Below are 12,971 nucleotides of genomic sequence, written 5' to 3' on the forward strand. Positions count from 1 at the left end.
CTGAAAGGTTTCTTAAAAAGCAATGACACTCTCCGCTTTAAAAACTGTTTCTCATGCTGCGGTGATTTAAGTACGTTTCATAGCTCCAGAAGCAGTGTAAGTATGAACACGATGAAATACAGATATGCATTTTTCTTTCCTAGATTAAGATAATCAGTCTGAAGACAAATTGAAACATCACAGAAATACATTTTAAGTTAGCATAATAATTATCAATAACACTCAATACTAGAGGTAAAATGCATTTTGACAATCGAAATGCATGACAGTATGAAATCATTATGTTACCAGACTCAGCTGAATGGTTCCCAATAAACTAGCAGGTCATATATGTTAACAAGCTTAGTACAAATAAAAAAAATCTGTACAATTATACCAGTTTCTTCTAGTGAAAAATTAAAAATGCATGGCATTTTTGGATGACTTGTCTTTTTATAATTTGCCTTTCCTGTTAATAGCCATCAGCACTTTCTATTTTGAAATGCCACATGCCAGATATATTGAGTTGCCAGGTTGCAGCACTACGCTATAAGCTGCATCACTGTGTGCCAGCAACGACTTCGGTGATCTAAACCGGCTGAATCTTTACACTACTTTTTTTCCTTAGGGGGAAGGCGTGAGTTATAAAGTAGAATTCAAAATTTTTCCCAGCTACAGCCATGTTTCCCAAGAGAAACTGAAAAGACTGAGTTTGTGTATAATTATGAAAGACATTGTCTGGGGATGCCAACTGCACTGAAATATATGAATATTTTTAACTCACTAAACAAGTCTCAACTCAGAAGCATGCTTATCTAAAAACCAAAATATTACTTTTGATCTTGTAGCTATGCAAAAAATCAGAGATAAGGTAATGCTAAAACCTTACACGTTTGGGCTAGAGTAGTGAAGTTTTTGTTTTGTCTATGAAATGATTCTGAAAATAAATTTGTTAAGACTTTTTCAAACTCAGTCTTAAAATTTTGCTACCAGAGTCTACATTTAAATAAAGTTTTTATTAACTCTTTTATGAAGAAACAAGCTTAAAATCTGTTGACTCATACACAAATTACAAGATAAAACACATTTGTTTCCAGAAGCTTTGGTGTCACTGTTAGTTTGTTTTCTGGAGAAAGGATCTGGTAATTCAATGTTCAGGCAATATTTTTTTCTGTTGTGTCACAGAATATTCCCTCTTCTATCTTTATCTTAAGAAGTAATGAATTACTTTTTATAAAGCACAGAAATATTTCACATTGAAATAGATTAAAAGTCATTCCAGTCAAAATCTATGCTAATGTGTCTCCTGTTCACGACACTTAGTGACACTGTGAGCACCTGTGCTGTCTCCCAACACACACGTACAACTCTGAACTACCACTTTAGACAATGACCTACTGCACCATATTATGATCAGTTAAAAAAATCACACCTCTTTAAGACATAAATCCATTTAAAAATCTAGATCTTAGTGCAGTGGGATAAAATACCATAAATATAGAAGTGTTTAGTGTCCTTTGTTATTTATTGTCCTTTATTCGCCTTCAGCAAAATCCACATTGTGAAAACATACTACCACTTCTTGCTGCATTCCCTAGTTAAATCTATAAAGTTTACTACACCCTCCAGTGACATATGAATGCGATGTCACTTAAGAAATAAGGGACAGCAACAATCTGAGAGTCAGAGAAAAACCTTTCATATCATGAAGAAGTGAAAAAAGAAAAAAAGAAGGAAAAAGCTCCCCCCAAAAAGATTTTTTCCTTTAAAGTTGATCTGTGGACTTTTACTAGGCAATGAATATCACACAATCTAAAAAAAATACTGCAAATAATATATCTCTACATATATATTTTATATGCACACAAATAAAAATTAGCAAAAATAGAACATTTAAAGTTAACTTAATATTTATTCTGTCAAGGATAATAGCGGGCATAGCTGTGAGGAAGCTCTTTTCCACAGCAGGCGTTCAGTGTGTTCACACGCTTAACGCTTTTAAACTCCAGTTATTTCCAGTGGTAGCATTAGTACTTTTTAAAATTATACTTTGCTTATGTGAAAGTGAACAGTCACCATGCCATCCCTGATGAACAATGCAGGACATGAAATAGCCCATGGATTTCTTGTCCCACCCAAATAGCGAGAAATCTAATTTGGGCAGAGGAATAGCAAAATATGGTAAATACAACCACATAAATTCGGAGGGAAAACAAGAAAAAAAAAAACAGTATGGGGTTATGTGGAAACAAAGGTACTTATCCAGGTAGTGCTTCTACCAATGCATTAGTGAAACAACATTTTTTTCAATTACCAGTCTGCTATATCCTTTCCCATTAACAGGGTGGTTTCACAAGCCACTTAGCTATATCTTTGATATTAATGATAACCATTCCTAACTCTTTGTGAACTACATGATTTAAATCCCCCAAACATCTGTTTATTTTCTCTTGTAACATATTCCTACAGTGTGAGATCAACAGACACAGAGTAGGCCTTCAGGCACTAAGAATGTCAGTTAGCCTAATCTCAAGAAAACAAGATGTGCACTTAACCATAAATATTTTTTTATAAACACATCAAACATGACATACCCAGTATTCAGTTTTATATCATTCAGTTCTTATGTCAGATCTACTTCTGAGGTTGTCCAAAACCCAAACACGTAACATTATTTTTCTCTTCCAGGTCTGAATATTATTTACAGACATTAATGCTACATCCATTTCTACAATCATTCAAGACACATGATATAACTTTATTTTTTTTTATTTGACAAGCAGCAGTATCATGTTCGTCATTTTTTTTACATTTTAATGTAGATACAATTATTAGGTTATCTGTCATATTACAATATTTAGGTTTTTTGTTTTTATTTTGTCTTAAGATACATTAAAAAACATCAACTGCAAACGTGAAAGGGGAGAAAAAAAAAAAAAAAAAAAAAAAAGCATGGTACCCAACCAATTTTCCACATTTCAGCAATACTTCACTCATTCTTTTAGTAAAGTTTTAAGAAATGTCATAATGACATGAGCTTGAAATATCTATAGGCATTTTCATTGACGCTCATGACATGGCACTGGTGATGTTGTAAACAGCAGAAAAACAGGGGCTGCCAAGTGACCAGTTATGGAGGCACAGGCCTGCCTCTTCCCACAGGAACACACCAAACAGTGACAGCAATGATCTCCTTACAATCATACCTGCAGGATAGCAACATCATGCTACGTAACTGTATTCATCTGCAGAGGCCTGGCTTCGCTCGATGTACTGTTTGTCTATCAGAACTTCAATACACTTCTTAATCATGCTGATACTTGGGTTAAACCTAGCTCTTGATTGGCTAATTACCTGCAAAAGAAAGACATGTTTTTTTGTGTTATTTTTATTACAACAGTTATAAATGCTATAAAAATATCCGCTGGGGGCTTTAAGGCAAATTCAGTATATTTTTCTTTTAAAGACAGGATTAAATAAACCTGGAATAGTTCATTTATAACAATCAACAAAGCATCTCTATATGTGAGTGTCAGGACACTTAAACTGATTGCTCAGCTCATTGGTTAGCTTGCCTGCATATTAACCAAGTCTTCTCAGTCCTCTTAATTGGCCCTGGTACAAATGAAGATAGATATTCAGGCTAAAAATTAACTCTGATATTAACACATTTCTTCACTTTATTATTATCACAGCTTAGCAAAGTGAAAATTCTGTAAAACCATATGTGCCCTTCAATGCTGGCTCTGCTGACTAGGTATCTTTTACTTCTGTTTATGTACTTTCATTGTTGTGGAATATTTAACTTCTGGACTCTCAAATTTTGTTTGAGTTACATCAGTCTTACTTGGAAATCAAATGCCTGAAGAATGCGTTAATCTTAGTTTTCATAATAGTTTATACAATTCTGAACGGTTAAATTTAACTTGATTGTATTTTTCAAAACTACCTCCAAGTTGCACACCATTTTCTTCTCATCCATCACAACTTTTATCAGAAAAAGACAGAGAAGACATTTTCATTTAACAAAGATTTGTGAAACCTGTGTTTTCTTTGTAGCACTAAAAAGACATGCTTAGAAGACACGGAAACAGGTACATAGTAAATTACCAAAAAACCTGACCATAATGTTATAAAATAAGACCTTATTCATTCTTGAACAGCACAGTTTAAATATATTTAAAATGCAACCAATCCTCAGAGATTCTGCTGCACTAGATAAATTTGAAAGAAAAAAATCTTTTTCAGGAACTTCGCTGAAAAGCCCAAGATGACACTTTTCATCACAAGAGACACAGCCTAAGTAGTAACCATTTTGTAAAGTTACACTACTTCATTGCTGTTGCAGCTGCCAGAATATGAGATGTACACTGGATTTGTTTTGTTTTGTCTAAGTTCCAGTCTATGTAGTTCTGTATACCTGGTACTGGGAAGAGCTCAACCTGCTCAGCTGCCTGTGAGTGTAAATGGAGTTCCCCTACCACTGACCCTCCTTGCGTATAGAATTTGAAACAATTAGGATGAACCTCTTTTTCTTCAGTCACTGAAGACAGCCCTACAGCTAGCCCAGGCAAGCTCCACCTGCCTATGCTGGAACTTTGTAATACATACAGTAAAAATTACATATTGTAAAAACCAAATCAATCTATCCATTGTGGAAGAAACTGCAGCTGTAGGCAAAACTTGAGATGTCTCTTAATAGTCCTCAGTTTTGCCCATTCTCTTGTAGAGAGGAGGAGGAGATGCTGTGTAGTAACAGAACATGCATATCTATTAACTGGGAGCATTTTTCACCTTTTACTCTTTTGGCCAACTTGCAGCAAAGAAAATTACTATTACTTTCTCCCCTCTACTTCCTAGCAATGGTGAGACAAACAAAAGATCTTACTACTACTCAAGTCTCACAATATATTTTGCCTGTAGTTTCTCTTTTATTCAGTAAAGTTATTTTTATTTCAGCCGGATTTCCCGTTTTCTTTACAACTTTTCCTGGCTGGCTTTGTCCCAGCTGTAGAACTTGCTGGAGCCCTGTGTGAGCCAACAGAACTCACCAGGTAGAACTCACCCAGCAAAGTAAACAAAGAGCTCAAAAGAGCAAGTTTTGTTGGGCTAGCAGCCAAGGGTCTGGTACTTTCCACAGCAGCACAAATGAGAAGAAACTTGGTGCTAACAAGCTAACAGATCTGCTCAGATTTCACCTAACTTCAGCCCTACACTCAAACTGATTATCATCTTCATACTTTATATATTTACTTAACACAGAGACAACAAAAGATAGAATTTTGTATTGGTAAGGGTTTTTTTTTTGTTTTGGTTTTGTTTTATCAGAGATAATACAAATAATGAGGATGGACAGAAATACCTGATGGTCAGAATAAAAAATTTTCTGGGAATGACTGCATTGCCCTTTCCTCTCCACTACTCCCACTGACCTTATTCATTTTAAGGGAAAAGCAACCTCATCCTGCAAGCGACTACAGCATGGAGCTAAAAGTAAAACCATCAGGGCATATCTAACATAATTACTTCAGCAAAGACCACATGCTGACATATACAGGGTCTACCAAGGACCTTGAGTATTTTCTTGGACACCTCACCCTAAATGAAAAGTGTGGTGCTGTAGTCTAACTGTTAGAATCAGAGCTAACTACATTAAGGCTAGGAGTCTTTCAATCACAACTCTAACAACAGCGCAATCCCGTCCTTGTATCTCAGAAAAAAAACATGAGGTAAGAAAGTATTAACCATTCATAGTAAACAGACTTCCTTTCAAAAGAGTAATTCTTACTCCTCAAGGAATCAGATAATAAATTTTAAATTAATATAAATACATAAGCATCATGATAAAAGTAATGAGAACTAAGTATATACGTCACCATAATTAGTTACAATACCACAAACGTTTCAAGAAACAAAAAGGCTCTTGAGAGTAAATCAAATCTTACTACAAGGTCAGCAGGAGTTGGACAGCCAAGAAGTTAGTTAAGCATACTCTACAGGTTTAATAGCATTGATGGTTATTAATTTTTGAATAAAGGTCTAGTGAGAAAGTTGTGCATTTTCAACTTGGAACCACCTGGCAGTTTGGCCTTATTTATATAACATGAAGCAAAACAAGCTACTAAACTCAACTGGGACATAACTAGGTAAAATTTCCACTTAACATGAGATTTTCATCTTTGTGTTTAAGCATTAAGTATACAAAAACCTGTCTCCCCACAATTTGATCTAAAACTTGGCAATAATTTCTGATATGCCTAAGAGTATATCTGTATCACAGACTGTAGAGAAGACATCTAGTGTCATTAATTTAGTTAAAAGCTAAGGTAAAAAACCAGTACTGGTGGCTGTGGCTGGTGATAGATAAACAGAGCACCAACTTTACCCTCTACTTAGTTTTTAACTGAGTAACAATCAAAACATCCACCTTACTTCCAAAATGTGAAAAAGCTCCTGATGTTAACAGACTGTACTATTCTGCAAGAGTACTGTAAGAGCAAGATGTAACAGAGTCATGTTGGATAGTGCCTCCTCAGTTAAACAAAGGAAGAAGCAGCCAGAAAGGATTTTTTCTTTTCCAAAACATAAACATTTCTAATCTATTCCACCTTTATAAACTGATCCCAAACAAAGTACACCTTTAAAACTTTTTCTAAGAATTTGAGAGTAGGAAGAAAAAATTTTTCAAAGATGAAACAAGGCCAACCTACCATTTTCTAGTTTTAACTGTAAATTCCTATAGGATTTCATCATAACTGCATGGATGATTTAAGTAACAGGAAACCAAATAACCAAAGATTTTGAGAATAATCAGGACCTACGCTGCCTCATCTTTTAGGCAGTAAAAATCAGAATTCTTAAATTAAGCTTGCTTTCAGAGTACAAGCACTATTTCAACATCCAAAACCTTTCAGATGTCTCACATGGCAAGTTCTAGGCTTACAAGCTCTCTGTAGCTGCTCATTGCTTTTAGGGAATAAAAATTCAGTGGTGGGTGGGTAAACTGTTTCCTCCATCACCGTAAGACAGAGAGCACTCAGCAGATCTCAAAATGACTGAACGCCTCTCCACCTCCATGCTCAAAATGGTCAAATAAAGCAGGAATCTTTCTTTCTCCCACCAGTCCACTCTGAGGCTATCCGGCAAGGCTCTGGAGACCCAAGAATGAACTAGACTGAAGAATGAAGGCCGTAGAAGGCTGAGAAAACTATGGTTGGTAGGAGCAAAGATTAGGTTGGAATAAGAAAAACAATTAGGCAGGCAACTTGCACAGATGGGAAAGTGGTAAAAAACTGAAAGAAATAGCACTTCCTTCCCAGTCAGTCTGTGATAGCTCACAGACCATTAGTCTAGAATCTAAAAAATCTAGACAACTATACCACTTAATGGAAAAGGGAGATTAAGAAGTGCATGTCTACATACTCAGACAACTTTTAAAATTTAAGCCATGAATCAGAATAAAATCACAATTAGAGCTCAAAATCAGCTAGGTGCTTCCATGAAATTCCATACCTAGAACATCCATATTCAGGTTTGCAATTGAACTTGTAGGTCTCGGAATGATTCTTACAGGATACATCATATGTCGGCAGAGAACCAGTCAACAGGGAAGAGCAAGCACAGAGGCCTTAATGCTTTGATGCTAAGACACATTTACAAGATTAAGGAATCACAGCTAGAGCTCCAGTACCACCACTCAAAGCAGACTCCATGAAATTCTCACTAATTTCACTGAGGTATTAGTTTTGACATGGGAGAGTTTTGTGGTCAGATGTGGTATCCAACTACCCTGAAGATTCTCATCAAACCATGCTTAAGAAGAGGACTGTATCTTACCTCCTGAATAAGAGCATTATGTCGCAACACTTTACGTGCTTTCATGATACGGACTATAGCAGCTTGAAGATACATTTTTCTGTCTTCATCTACAGCACTTCTGGTCTGCTCCATCTCCTGCGATACAGGAAGAAGAGCAATGCTTAAAATATATAAGACTAAGAAACACTTCATAAAAGTATCTTGAATCTATACTTTTTACTTTATTAAAAGTGGTCAATTATTACAAAAATCCAGGTAAAGTTCAATACCAGACAAAGTACTTCCATAAATAAAGAATACCACGTTTCATGAAAGTCAGCAGGACGGTAGGAGAGAAACATGCAAACCAGCATTTTTGTAATATATTGAGTTTGGAAGCACGTACATCTTTTGCATAAAATCCTATGTCTTAGGAGATACAGAGGGAACACAGATTATCAACACTGGAGTTAATTTTAGTTGTCAAAGGACAGAAAACCATAGGAAAGCAGAGTTGATTAGTTCTGCTGTTCCCGGAATAAGTTGCTTTTATAAACACCACCAAAAAACAAGTCTCATTAGATAAGACAAGCTAAACTGTCAATCCCATTTGGTACACAAGGAATACCTCTTGTTTATCATTTTCTTCTACTTTCTTACTCCCTATTCCATCTTCTCCTGGATATATTTTAAGTAAAAAAAAAAAATTCCAGTGCTTAAGCTTTAAACTTAAACAATTTATTTACAGTGATGTAAATCTTACACAGGGATTCCCACATCTGCTTACACCAAATGAATACAATAAATTCAATTTTAGAACGATAAGCTTCCTAAGTTGTTCAAGGTAGAAACAACAAAAAATACTTGCCTGTGGTGTGTCTTTCTGCATTGATGTAGTAATTTTAAATTTTGTTCGTTTACTGCTGAAGTTCATATTTAATGAAAACGTAGACTCTGCCTCTATATCTTCCTGCAATAAAGAATATTTTTTAAAAAAATCAGAAATGGAACCAGAAAATGATAACAATTTACTTTGCAAAATCAGTTAGGGGCTTGCCTACATACAAACAATTTCAGATTTGTAGTTGGAAATTCTAAAATGCCACTTGAACCAGGTCAATTTTCAAAGCTCCAGTTCAACTAACATAGAAATCAAGGCTATTTTAGAAAACACTATAAAGAACTCTGACATACACAAATTTTGTTAACAAGTCAATATGATTAAAGCAATTTCTGCTTTAATACTTTGATAGCTTATCTTAGTTGCAAACACTCTCTATTTAAACTAATTTTCTCCCTGCAAAGAAAGTAGGATTTGCATTTATTTATGGCAGAATCTCAAGAGAGCGAGCTGTTGCTTTTACAACTACTACTAACATTGCCTTCCAGAACTTAAGGAAAAACATCTAAGCATTTTGTTATGTTACAGCAGAAACAGTTCACAAGCTGCAATTTCTACAGCTCTACATCTATCTGTATGTTTCTAATTTTTTTCCTGATACAATCTCAATTCTTCTCCACGTGTAAAAGTTAATTTCTTTCGATAAATGGTAACTGTTATCTGCAGGCCAAACACTTTTACATTCAACTAACAGGATGACCTGACTGATCTTTGCAGTTTCCAAGCAAGAGTCTGGACAAGTATTACCAATTTCCAGCAGAATAGTTACTGGGCTTCTTAGACTTTGGTATCTTGCCAAACCATGGTTGCCTCAAGTGCAAACACTTTAGTAAACACAGTCAATATTTAGCTAAATATTTACTCAAAGCACTATTAATTCTAATCTTTTATTCTGCAACAAATATTCTTTATTATAATATTTTATAATATCCAGGCACAGTATATAAAATTTAACATGAAAGGACAAAGATCCACAGCTTTAAAAAACATAAGCTAACATTAAATTTTAGCTTTATTTTGCTTACATGGCTGAGTATAAACCAAAGGAAATTGTGTTGTGCGTGAACTCAAAAAAGCATGATTCTGAAGAACCAATACAGATTTTGCCAAAAGTTTCTTTTTTCTTTTCTCTCTTTCAAAAAAAGAACAAACAAATAAAAGCAAACTGCATCATTTAATACACTGTCCTTTTCTGTGTGGCTCAGATAAGGGTAAAGAGAAGTTAGTGTATTTAATTCCACTGCTTAAGGCACTAAAGTTCACTGCTTTATTCAATAAGTAATCTGATAGACTATCTGCAGATCTGCTTTCGCATTGCTGGATGGAGTGCAAAGAAAACAGAATTAGCGGAGATGTTTGAATACAATAGGCTGGAAGTTAAAAAAAAACCCCAAACAAACCCAACCAAATAAACAACAACAAAAAAAGCAGAAAATGCAGTGAGAAACTTTAAAAGGTAAAAGGGTTGGAAAGCTACATCATTCACTCTCACTCTTCAATGACACAGGCTTAAAGAAACTGGGCAAACCTTATGCAACAGACATAAATAAATGTAAAGCCTTTAAATAATGGGCTTTCTGAAATCATGAAAAATCTCAGTTTTCTGTAATAGCTCCCAGTGTTATATTTCACCCATTGTTTAACAGACAACTTCCCAGACATTGTTCCAACCTGAGCTCATTTCTAGATATTGGAAGGATGTCCTATGCTTCAGTCAAGCATTAGATCTTCCTTATGATCTCACTTTGCATTTTCTAATACTTTCCTGCTTTAAAAAAAAAAAAAAAAAGCAGCTACCAGAGCAGCTTTGGATTTTTTCTCATGAACAAAGTGAACAATTTATCTCAAGTTTCTTCTGCCTGATACTGTGTGAATAATGGGCTTCCTGAGCTAGCTGGAAGCACATGCTAAAGTTTGTATGGTATGCACAGGCAGTTCTGTAGCGCTTCTTCGCTGTGTGGGAAAAGGGGTAACTGGTTTCATGTAGGTGGTACAGAAGTATGAGTTAGAGTCATAAACAGAACCTGTATCAACCATTGCCTTAATCACAAACAAAGCTCAGATATTCTGGAATTCCATGAAACTCATGAATTGGCAAATTGCAGCAAAAATCCTCTCACACAAGCCCTCCTTGCTCTCTTTCCTCCTCCTTCCTCCTCCTTCCTGTCTTTCCTTCTCCTTCCTCCTCCTGCAATCTGTCAGCAAGGAAGAACATGGTTGCTGTTACTTTCAGTCTCAATTACCACAATTTTTAATTTTTTTTTAGAATCTCTGTAAGATTCTTTGGTTTTCTACTTGGGCGTTTCCCATGATTCAGTACAATTTTGAAAGTGGTGTATTTATAGGGCATTCCCCTCCAACAGCAGTGAGTCTAAAGCTACATGGATGAAATGCAACAGAAGCGATCAACAGTCCTAATATTATTACCTTTTCAGCATACCATGCTGTTATAGGCATAGAGAGCCTATAAGACACAGGTAATCTACTTCCTCCTGTCTCTATCCTTATAAATACAGATTTGTAATTGCTCATAAGGGTCGATAATACAGTGTAGAGGGGAAAAAAAGCAAACTGGATTATTTTATATTGAAAAAAGCCCTCAACAAATATCACAAGACTGAAAACATGAAACTTTTAATATCATTACTGCATACCTTGTCTGAGTCATGGTTGATCATTTTGACATCAAGTAAGGATTTGATGGTTTTTGTCAGTTCCTTCTCATTCATTTGTGTACTATCCTGAAGCTCCTTGTAACTGACAGTTTCACTGTTGTTGAAGGCAAGCAACACTGCCATTTGGTATGTTGTGACCATGGCTACATAAGGTTTGCACAAATAATTCATTTTTACTTCACCTGTAATATACAAGTAGTATTTCATAAACCAGTGTGCTAAAAAGTCATCTGCAACTTAACTATTCGAGCTCCTCATACATTTCCAAACACTCAATTTACACCTAAGTATGCATTTAACACTTGGAAAGGGAAGATGAAAACTGATGTGAATTTACACATATAGACTGTGGTCTGCAACAAAACCCCCTCTGATTAACTATGAATACTAGAACAAGAAAAAAGGAAACCTACAGTGTTGAATTTGAATAATGCAATATAATTCATAGTAATAAAAAAAGGAAATTCCAAACAGCCTCAACATGCAATGCATAAACTTCAATTAGTAATAGCTTAGACAGAATCACAGAACAGTGATTACAGGAAAGTTTTTCCAAGGAAAGATTTCAAAACAAAATAAAAGACTTGTCCATTAAAAATTTTTCAAAATAATATTCTTATATTCCTTAAATTCCCCTGAAATTTAAAACAAATAAACAAAAAACAAAAGCACTGAAGAATTCTGCCTAAAAGCAGATTTAGATTTTCTCTGTGAAAGTAAGTGAGAGTAAACGGCAGCCTTCTTTATAAGAACTAAATTTTTATTACATTATAGTGTTGTATGCTAGTCTGGTTTTCACCTCCATGTTATACGTTGTGGTGCTTAGTCATTAAAAGTCTGATACTGAAAGCACTTGAAATAAAATATGATTGACTGATACCTACTAAACTAAGCTACAATTTTACTTATCCCTTCTAAGATTTTTTTAACATATATTTCTACATAGTAAATCTAAACATAAGTAGATATATTTACTTAGATACTTACATACCTGAGTAAAATAGGATTATATGCACTCTTAAAATTATTTAATATTCAGTTAAGAGACATCTGCTAATACAATAACAATTCCAGGGCAATTGTTATTAACTCAGCTGTTCTGCAGTGCTGTTCTGTAGTTAAGAATGTACAAATCTAGTTTTACTTGGATTTAATAAATCACAGTAACATATGCAAGTTTACAAAACATAAATTTTGGAAATGCTAAGCACCAAATATTAAATTAATTTATAATGCAAAATAACTCAGTTGACTTAATACACAACATAATGTTCCAATTCTAAAGTCTCTTGCCATTTGAAAAGGACTTTTAACAAACAACTGTCAGTTGTATAGAACATAAGTTTAACAAAACACTTATTTTTACCTGTACAAAGATAATGTAACCAAGTAAGCTTCCTTCCACTAAAATGCTGACTGTAAAATAATTCAAACTGCAAACAAAACGAATTTCAATTAGTCACACACATATAACTATCAGCAGTAGTTTATTATCACATGACCACCCCAGTGAAGAAATTCTGGGTTTAAGTTCACCATTTTGGATGCAAACATTGCAAACCAATGAATTACAGTATTTCCCTTTCGAAGATGGGTGACGACTAAACATCAGTCATTTA

General features: G+C 34.8%; 1 protein-coding gene across 1 annotated transcript; it reads right to left on the reverse strand.

Annotated features, from left to right (window-relative positions):
- Positions 1-2,732: 2,732 nt before the first annotated feature.
- LOC104524036 (cullin-2-like) lies at positions 2,733-12,749 on the reverse strand. Its single transcript, XM_010166781.1, has 5 exons — positions 12,719-12,749; positions 11,332-11,534; positions 8,645-8,746; positions 7,816-7,932; positions 2,733-3,333 (listed from the first exon to the last, which is right to left on the reverse strand). The coding sequence occupies exons 2-5, from the start codon at positions 11,521-11,523 to the stop codon at positions 3,202-3,204; spliced, it is 543 nt and encodes a 180-aa protein (XP_010165083.1). The 5' UTR covers positions 11,524-11,534; positions 12,719-12,749; the 3' UTR covers positions 2,733-3,201.
- Positions 12,750-12,971: the final 222 nt, after the last annotated feature.

Source organism: Antrostomus carolinensis, unplaced genomic scaffold (assembly GCF_000700745.2).
Source record: "Antrostomus carolinensis isolate BGI_N321 unplaced genomic scaffold, ASM70074v2 scaffold17434, whole genome shotgun sequence".
Lineage (NCBI taxonomy): Eukaryota > Metazoa > Chordata > Aves > Caprimulgiformes > Caprimulgidae > Antrostomus > Antrostomus carolinensis.